The sequence below is a fragment of the Manihot esculenta genome, chromosome 1 (genome assembly GCF_001659605.2).
Source record: "Manihot esculenta cultivar AM560-2 chromosome 1, M.esculenta_v8, whole genome shotgun sequence".
Taxonomy (NCBI): domain Eukaryota; kingdom Viridiplantae; phylum Streptophyta; class Magnoliopsida; order Malpighiales; family Euphorbiaceae; genus Manihot; species Manihot esculenta.
In genome coordinates this window covers 17628258-17637873 of record NC_035161.2, presented here as the reverse complement: position 1 = coordinate 17637873, position 9616 = coordinate 17628258, and the positions used below count along the sequence as shown (strand labels likewise).

General features: G+C 31.5%; 1 protein-coding gene across 2 annotated transcripts; it reads left to right on the top strand.

Moving 5' to 3' along the window:
* The first annotated feature begins 1941 nt into the window (after positions 1-1941).
* On the top strand, positions 1942-7685 carry LOC110626902 (26S proteasome non-ATPase regulatory subunit 8 homolog A). 2 transcript variants are annotated; one of them, XM_021773082.2, is made up of 6 exons: positions 1942-2139; positions 2419-2497; positions 2632-2734; positions 6318-6578; positions 6901-7012; positions 7294-7685. In XM_021773082.2, the coding sequence occupies exons 1-6, from the start codon at positions 2035-2037 to the stop codon at positions 7432-7434; spliced, it is 801 nt and encodes a 266-aa protein (XP_021628774.2). In that variant the 5' UTR covers positions 1942-2034; the 3' UTR covers positions 7435-7685. The 2 variants fall into 2 exon arrangements, with proteins under 2 accessions (XP_021628774.2, XP_021628773.2); XM_021773081.2 differs by having other exon boundaries at positions 1944-2139; positions 6315-6578.
* Positions 7686-9616: the final 1931 nt, after the last annotated feature.

The following is a 9616-nucleotide window of genomic DNA, read 5'->3' as shown; positions in this document are numbered from 1 at the left end:
GAATATGAAGAATCGAAGACCAGTAGGGAGAGCTCAAAGTAAGTCGTAAGCTGTCACCACAAGATAAGTCCACGTGGCAAGGATCTGGTAAGTGGAAAATACAGTGCAGCCTGAGGGAAGGAAGATCCAGACACCATAACACCCAGTGAATTATCATCAAGAATCGTCCTCCCTTGATAGGGTGAGTCTCGGCACGAAGTTACCGGTAATAGGCATATAGCTCAGCGTATCTCCATTATACTTGTAATCACGGGATTGCCAATTTATTAGATGGAAATATCCCTTATCAAGCAATCGACCACATCACCGCCCACAGTATAAAATGAGAAAAATTACAGAGGTAAAGGTACGCCATTCTTTTATACTATTTAAATTTTAAGCGATTCATTGGATTTATTCTGTTTCTCAGTTTACTGACTTGAGTGTCAGAGTGTCTGCCGTGAACACCCACCACCACCTTATATTCTCTTTCTTGTAGGTTTCAACCAATCACATCACAGCTCTATTTTGGCCATTTCATCAATGTAATCCCAACTAACATCATTTAAAATATTATTATTATGAAGTAAAGTTTTTCAAATATAAAAAATATATTTGAGTTAACATTTAATGAAATATTTTAATGTATATTATTTATATATGATTTTTTTTATAATAAAAATTTATTTAATATAATATATTTAATAATATATATAATAAATGTAAAATATATTTAACTTTAATATAAAATTTAAATTAAAGAATTATATATTTTATTAATAATATAAAATTTTAAGGATTATATTATAATTTATTATTAATTTATATAAATTTAATTTAGTAATTTTAATTATAATTATGATAAATTAAGAAGATTTGATTTTATCATTTAAAATTTAAAATATTAAATATAAATATAAATTATTATAAATGTTTTAATTATAATGCTCCTTAATTTTTAGTTAATAAAAAGGGAAATTTACTTTTTAGTCCCTGAGGTTTAACGTAATTAACACTTCTGTCCCTCTATTTTGGCGACCCAACACTTAAGTCCCTCACTTTCTCTTCCGTCCAAATTCGTAGTCCTTCCGTCCATTTAAATCGTTTGGTCAAAGAGTCAAAAGTGAGAGGTGATAATTTTTTCCAGAAATACCCTTCTCTTAATGTGAAATTCCTTTTTTTTTTTTTTCTCTTTCATGCTTTCTCTCTCCAGTTGAAGAAGAAGAAGAAGAAGAAGAAGAAGAAGAAGAAGAAGAAGAAGAAGAAGAAGAAGAAGAAGAAGAAGAAGAAGAAGAAAGAAGAAGAAGAAGCTGCTGCAGAAAGAGTAGGAAGAAGAAGAAGAAGAAGAAAGAAGAAGAAGAAGAAGAAGAAGAAGAAGAAGAAGAAGAAGAAGCTGCTGTAGAAAGAGTAGGAAGAAGAAGAAGAAGAAGAAGAAGAAGAAAGAAGAAGAAGAAGAAGAAGGAAGAAGAAAGAAGAAGAAGAAGAAGAAGAAGAAGAAGAAGAAAGAAGAAGAAGAAGAAGAAGAAGTTGCAGGAAAAGGAGAAAGAAGAAGAAGAAGAAGGTTAATTTTGTCAATTCACGTGTCCCAAACGGCTATTTTGGACTGAAGGACTACGAAGTTGGACAGAAAAGAAAGTGGGGGACTTAAGTGTTGGGTCGCCAAAATAGAGGGACAGAAGTGTTAATTACGTTAAACCTCAGGGACTACAAAGTAATTTTCCCTAATAAAAAAATATTTTTAATTAACCGATTATTTTGAATTACAAATACCAAAAAATATGAAAAAATTTTCCTAAATGAAACGGATAAATGAAACGAATTTCAAAATAATAAATAAAATTTGGCATGGCATTGATATATAGTGCGGGCTAAATTTAGCTTTAACCGAAATTAAATAAGTAATATTCACATCGACCTAATATTAATTTTTTTTTTTAACAATGACCTAATATTGATTTACCCATTCTTTTCTTCAAAAGAAAGCCATTAAAAGCTCAAAGACGAAGCAACATCGGCGAACACAGAAGAAACGCTTGTAGGTAGGGACAGAGAGAAATGGATCATAAGCTAACGGAGGTCTCGCAGCTATTCGAGAGATTCAAAGCAGCTGGTATGCGAGAGGATGTTGACACTTGCAGCGATCTGCTTTCTAAGCTCAAGGTAATTTGACAATATCATCATCTAAACTAAACCCTAATACAATTTACTTTTGTATTCTTTTTACTTTAATTCGCTATTTTCTGTCTCTAATTTATACTAGTTTGTTCCTTTAAGCTTGTTTATTTGGATTTTTGTTTGGAACAACTATGATATATTTGATGTATTAGTAATGATGTGGAGTAGGAAGTTTAGATAAACTTGCGGAACCCTCGTCTTGGGTGTTTTGGGTTTTGTGGTGCTAATGAAGAGGCATTGGCTGTGTGATTGATCTTCTTGCAGGTTATGTTGACTGGATTTCGAAGCCTGCCACCTTTGTTTGAAGATACGCCTAATGCTGTTCACGAATTGACATTAGCAAGTAATGTGACACTTGATTGTGTTTCTTCTGAAATTGAATTCTTGATTTTTCAATATTTTCTCTATTTTTTCCTTTGTTTCTCAGCTCTCTCTATCTCCCTCTCTCTCTTATTTTTGCATGTTGAAGTTTTTCAGGGGATATATACGAGCATGCCGTTCTTTTAAGTGTGAAGATTGGGGATCAGGATGCCTTTGAAAGAGATTTCTTTCAGTTGAAGCCATATTATACTGATGCCAGGTAACTTAAATGTGCCTCGAATGAATTTTGCCAAAGTTGTAGTTTAAATTACGCCTTGGACATAAGATCTAATCATTTATCTCACCTACTTGTGGAGCATGAGTCTTATTCAGCATAAAACACATCGGATAAGAGTCATGTCCATCAATTATATGTTTTTATGTTCTTTCTGTAATAGGCTATAATGTAGCAACTGAAGTTTTCTGTGGAATTATATTGCTGGGACACGAATTTTGGAGAAGGTGTGTGTTACATAACCAGATTCTCCATCACAGAATAATGGAAATTAGAGAATAAACAGAGAAATAAAGGGGAGGAAGAGAAGAAGAGAGAACTAAGAAAGAGGAGAAAATAGATCTTTATTGATTACAATTTCAGAGTGACAATCTTGGAGCTATTCCATCTCTTTTATAGGTCAGTTTCTTCTAAAGACAGCTAAAATTAACTGTTTCTGCAGTAGTAACAACCTCCAAACATATATACAGAATATAACTCCCTTCTTAACTACTACTAGACTCTTATATCTAACACTACTCCGTCCATGAGTGCATTCTTGTCCCCAAGAATGCTCAAAGTTTGAAACTGAAACTGCAAAGGTTCTGTCATCCTAAATAACCTCCTTTGCTAGTAAGAAATGTAACTCCAGTGAAATGACCCATAAAGCTTGGGTGAAGATGCTAAACTTTCTTCCTGTTCCTTCTCCAAATTTCTCATGCTTGTTCCTTCAAGATCACAAATGAACTTGATGTCATAACTTTCTTCCTTTCTTTTCTAGCTATTTCCCATTTATCTTCCATAAGAAGTCTAGGATGACAACAAGTGAAGTCACCAACTTGGCTCCCAAAATACTGCCACTCGTTCCCAATACTCACACCTTTTGTGACACCTTCATCTTTCTTTTTTCCTAGAACATTTTGAAAAATTTCAGTAGCAAAACATTCAGTTTTGGGAATGAGTTGTGCAAACACTTCAGATTCAACTAATATTGTCCTGATTTTAGACTCTAGTTGCCTATTGTCACTTTGTTATTTGGACTCGGATAAGAGTGTCAAAAATGTGTGCATATCCCTATGCCTGACCTGAAAACTTTCTAAACTGACAATACGGGGATATAGATATAAATTTAGACACAGATGTTTGGATTCATTATATTATATAAAATAAACTAGAATAAAAAAATATAAAGTTATATATAGTCTAAGTAGATGATCAGCTACAATCAAATACATAATCCAAAATACATTCAAATAATTACTTTTATCTAAATACATGCTTTTTATTTTGAGAGAAACGGATGCTTTATTAACTATAAATGAATATGTCATTAAAGTGTCCGAGTGCATGGATGTGTTGGACGCATATTCCTTGTCGTATCCCATGTAGTGTTGTATCGACATGAATACGGCATGGCAAAATGAAGAGCCATAGTATGAGAGGTCGTCACCATCTTCATCATTCTTCTCCTCATAAACCTCACTTACATTAGATGTGTCAAGAAAAAACTCATGCTCCATCTTGGTGGCTTTGTCTTTCTTATTAGAAGTTTGACATAAGACACCTTGTTCTTCACTAGGCTTTTCAAAAATTTGAGTTTCATTAACAAAGACTGCAATCTTCTTCTTTCTCACTTGAATTGATTGCTCAAATATTTCCATTTCTGATCTAAACTTTCTATTTCTTGAATCACTTTTTCAAATCTTTGTTCTAAACGCTCCATTTGTTCTTAGAATCTTATATATAGAATTTCTTGAACTCTATTAAGAAAAATTTGTATCAAATATTGCGCTTCTATGATTCAAGAATTTCAAGAAAACAAAGAAAATCAAGAAAGAGTAATTGATTTTCAAGAAGCAAAATGACTCAAGGGAGGAAATTTTTGGGAAAAAGAAAGAAAGTAGGAAGAAGAAGAATTCCAAGTAAGGGAGAACAAGAAAGAAATCTGAATAGAGGGAGAGAGATGGAAGAAAGTAGGAGGGAGGAAGAGGGTAATCAGAAAAGAAGAAAAAGAAGAAGAAGAAGAAGAAGAAGAAGAAGAGAGGAAAAGAAGGAAGGAATCTTAGAGAAGACGCAGAATGAGGAAGAAAGGAAGAGAGGAAGAGAAAAGAACAGAAGTAACCTGGTATTTGGGAAGACTACTACTGATCTGCCATAGATACAACTCCAATGAAACAATTTCCAGTAGTTGCCCACTGATCGAACAGCTGTGATACCAATTGTTACATAACCAGATTCTCCGTCACAGAATAATAGAAATTAGAGAAGAAATAGAGAAATGAAGGGGAGAAAGAGAAGAAGAGAAAATTAAGAGAAGAAGAATTTACAGAGGAGGAGAAAATAGATTTTTATTGATTAGAATTTCAGAATGACAATCTTGGAGCTATTCCATCTCTTTTATAGGCCAGTTTCTTCTAAAGGCAGTTAGAATTGACTGTTCCAGCCAATTCCTTTTTTCCTGATAGATCTGTAACAACCTCCAAACATCTTCACAAAATATAACTCCCTTCTTAACTACTACTAGACTCATATGTAATAGTGTGAACATTGAGTAAATAATATTGAGGACTTTAAAATTCTTTTATACTAACTTGAGTTTGAAGGGCATTGACAAATGTTTTTTAAAGTGTGTGATTCCTTTTGTGCAAGTGAGTGCAATATAATTTCTTTGAAACTGAAAATGATGGTAATTTGCTTGGAATAGTTCCAAACGGATGATTTTGTTACAATCATTTTAATCTGCAAATCAGGATTAATATGAATTGCCAAGTCTTCCTGTGAACACATCTATTGTCTCGTAACTAACTCTTGGGGGAACACCTTCATTCTGCTAGTAGTATTATCCAAAATTTTCATCATTTGATAGTTTCTCAATAGCATGACAATGCTGATAAAGATTCAAGAACACCCAAATGGGAAAAAGGAGTGGAACTCTCAAATCTTCTGTTAATTCTCAATTGTTAATATAATATCAATAATAATAAGCTCTAAAAAATGACTGAATTGTAAAGTTATTTATAAACTAATCCTAATACTATTAGGATTAGGATTCCAAAATAAGAAAATACTACTAAATTAAATTTCCAAATTTCTTCCTAAAATCCCTAGTGGAAGGTCCTGCATAATATGCCTTCCTTCCATTAGATATAATAACCTTAGTACCAGAGCCATATGGCTGTCCCAACTGTTGCTAATCCTACCATAAGCAGGATATCTTTTTACTCAAATTTTTTACTTGTGCTCAATCTGACCTCATGAAGGGGACATTATCCATAAAGTAATGTTGCAAAGTTTTCCTGAACCAGACATATTATGTTGTTTTCCTTTATGGAAGAGAGAATTTGGCTTTCACTTTCTACTGTTCTGCTTTTATGTAGCAGACAATTCTGACACTTGCATAAAGAAGGTTCAAGAATAATCTGGTTTAGACAATGAAACAGCTGGTCATTTTTAATTTTTTTAATTATTTATTATTATTATTATTATTATTACATTAGGTGTCTTGTATGTTGATGCGTATGCTGGACATTATTATAATTAAGTTGTTGATGTTCATGACTTACCTTTTTATTCTTCAATGGAGAAGTAGCCGTCTCCCTCCATCTTCCCAGGAGTACATGATCTTAGGTCTCAATCTTTTGAGACTCCTAGTGCAGAATAGAATTGCTGAATTCCATACTGAACTGGAACTGCTATCACCCGCTGCTTTGGAAAATCCTTGCATCAAGCATGCTGTGGAGTTGGAGCAATCATTCATGGAAGGAGCTTACAACCGTGTGTTGAGCGCAAAACAAACTGTGCCATACAAAACCTATGATTATTTTATGGATCTTTTGGCAAAGACAGTGAGGTAATTTGCTTTAATATGATTTATATAATAGCTTAACTGCCCATTGAGAAATGAATTCTCATAATGATTAATTCTGCATAATAATCACACTAGCACTATCTAATAAAACCCTAGACATTAGGTATTTATAGTTTATCAACTAATTAATACTAGTTGAAACTAATTTGGGATACTAAACCAAATAAAATTGGATAGCTTACTCAACCTTACACAGAAGCATATGAACAATAGCTTACCTATAGTAAATGTGCTTCTGATATTATTTATTTATTTATTTTGTGCATTCTAGCATTCTTATGAATTTATGTTATATTACTTCCAGGGATGAAATAGCTGGATGCAGTGAGAAGGCATATGATTATCTTTCAATTAGTGATGCCAGCCGAATGTTGCTCTTTTCTTCTGATGATGAACTTTTTCAGTACATTAAGGAGGTATTTTTCGCAATTGATTTTTCTTTTCAATATCCTTTTTTTTTTGTCAGGTTTTTTCAATATCTGTGTGATTGTCATTTAAGTGATGATTAAATTTTCTCATTGAGCATATAAATATATGGATTAAGTTGAAATGCCTCTTGCACTTTTTTCAAATTTGGTTATAAGTCCTGGTTAAGCTTTTGTGACGTTGCAAACGTCATGTGGTTTTAGCTGGGGGGAAACTTATCCTGCATTTCAAATGTTGCAGAAAGAGAAATAAGTTTCATTGTATAATGCAGGAGCATCCTGAGTGGGAAATAAAGAATGGTCTAGTAATTTTCCAGAAGGCAAAAGAATCTGCCCCTTGCAAGGAAATACCATCTCTACAACTCATCAATCAGACTCTGAGTTATGCAAGAGAGTTGGAGCGAATTGTGTAGACAGAGATGCTGTTAATGGCTGTGGTTGCAGAAATTCACACTGAAAACCATTCTCCCCTCGCATAAACATATTTGTTTTTGCAATTTAGTTTGGTCATTCCAGTAACACATTTTCGTCACTGTGGCAGCATTCCCCCCCCCCCCCCCCCCTCTCTCTCTCGCCAATTCTTATATCCTGGTAATTCCATCTTCATTTTTAATGTTCATGTTGTACTTTTAAACTCAATTATAAACTGCATTTCTTTGCTACAGCTAGGATCAAATTTAAAAATAATGATGACTTGTTGATTAGGGAATTGAGATAGGCGTTCACCACTTATAAGCACCAAGTGTAATATTGATTGGTGTATGAGATGAAAGCACAATATAGGAATGGAACAGTTTTTGCGACTTTAAACATGACTTATTATAAGTACTGCATCTGCTGCTGTGAATGGGGCTCCCTTTTTCATGAATACATGCTCTAGTCAAGGGAGCACGTGATGTCTCTTGGGGGAGATATTGTCGCAAGTTGGGATGTTGCAAGCAATCTGACTGCTAGTGTTTCCGTAAGCATCTCTCAAGTCTTAGTTTAGCTTTTGACTCGTGTACGAGCAACTTCAGTCTTAAATTGGTTAAATGTATATTTATAGGATTGTATTTTAATATTTTTATCTATTAAATATTTTAATTTTAATTATAAATTAATATATTTAAATTAGAAAAAAATATTATTTTAAAAAAAATAAATTAAATTAAATGCATGATTTTAAAATTATATTTATTTAAAAGTTTGAATATTTAAAAGTAATTTTATTTAAGTATTTAAAAACAATATTTTATAAAATATAAGTGTTTTAGGCCATGGTTGAAGCTGTAGCTAAGATGTATGATAATATAGACTTGACTTCTTATGCAACAAATTTACTAGTCTTTGATAAAATATTTACATTAGGATTTATACAAAATTAATTAAAATATATATGATGAATAGATGTTAATATTAACTCTATTAACTGTTGCACCTTTTTCCCGAAACAACACACCCCTTGACTAAAAGCATCACAGGCTCGGCTAACCAAAAATAGTACCAGTTAATTTGCCAGCTATTTTGTACAAAGGGCACTAAATCTATTTGAGAACGGAAATTATTCAGTATTTTCAAATACTACTTCATCAAGTTGAGGCGGTGCATCCAACTCTAACTAATAACAAATTACTAAATAACGTAAAATTAATTGTCAAAATTCATATTACCACTATACTAATCATAATATACACTATAAATCAAGGTAAATTTAAATTTATTAAATATTATTATTTAATTTAATTATTTTGTTTTATTATTATTGATCGAGTGTATCACTTCAGCTAGTATTTTAAGTTTATAAAATAGTATTCCTTTGGAAAAATACCATAGCTTTAGGGAAAGTAATGTCCTAGCTTTGTTCCTATATAGAATTCAGCCTTGTTAAAACTTCACCTAGCATGTTTTCAAGGTGATTGCTGTTGGCTTCATAATATAATAAAGGAAGTCCATACGAAGTCTCTTTAACATTTATCAAATAAGTTCAATTTTATTTTTTTTATTCAATAAATCTACAATAAATATATTAAAAATTAAATAATTTAGATGTATTTTTAAATTAATATTAGTATTTTATTAATAAAAATATTAATTTTGTACTTCAAAGTATTAAAAATAATTTGTCATCAATGAATTAACAACTTAATCCTATTCTCTTATGATTGATAACGAAGAAATGACAGTATACTCAACCTAACCTCCATGAGGTTTTGATTATACTTGATTTTAGGTCCAGCCAGTTTTTTCTTAATTTAACTTATTCTGGTAGATCCTCTTGCGCGTCCTTATTAAACACGTTATAATTTTTTTTAATATATTATAGAAAAATAAGATTTAAATAAAAATTATTTACATAAAAAATAAATGATTTAAAAAAAAATATAGTAACTAAAATTAAATAAATCAATAAAAAAATTTTGGGATAATTTTCAAACAATTAGATAAAATTTTATGATTTTTAAATGTCTTCATAAATAAAAAAATCCAAAAAAATCATTTTAATTGACAAATATTTTTGGACATTTTATGATTTTTTTCGTTGAAAAATTTATTTTCAAAAAGGAAAAAAGAACAAAACAATATAAAATCCAACATAAACAAAACCATGTGTCAGTT

Excerpts from the sequence above, each read along its gene's own strand:
- LOC110626902 (XM_021773081.2), top strand. The coding sequence starts at position 2,035 with ATGGATCATAAGCTAACGGAGGTCTCGCAGCTATTCGAGAGATTCAAA. Across the intron at positions 2,498-2,631 it reads TCACGAATTGACATTAGCAA|GGGATATATACGAGCATGCC; the intron begins GTAATGTGACAC and ends GAAGTTTTTCAG. Across the intron at positions 2,735-6,314 it reads CCATATTATACTGATGCCAG|TAGCCGTCTCCCTCCATCTT; the intron begins GTAACTTAAATG and ends TCAATGGAGAAG.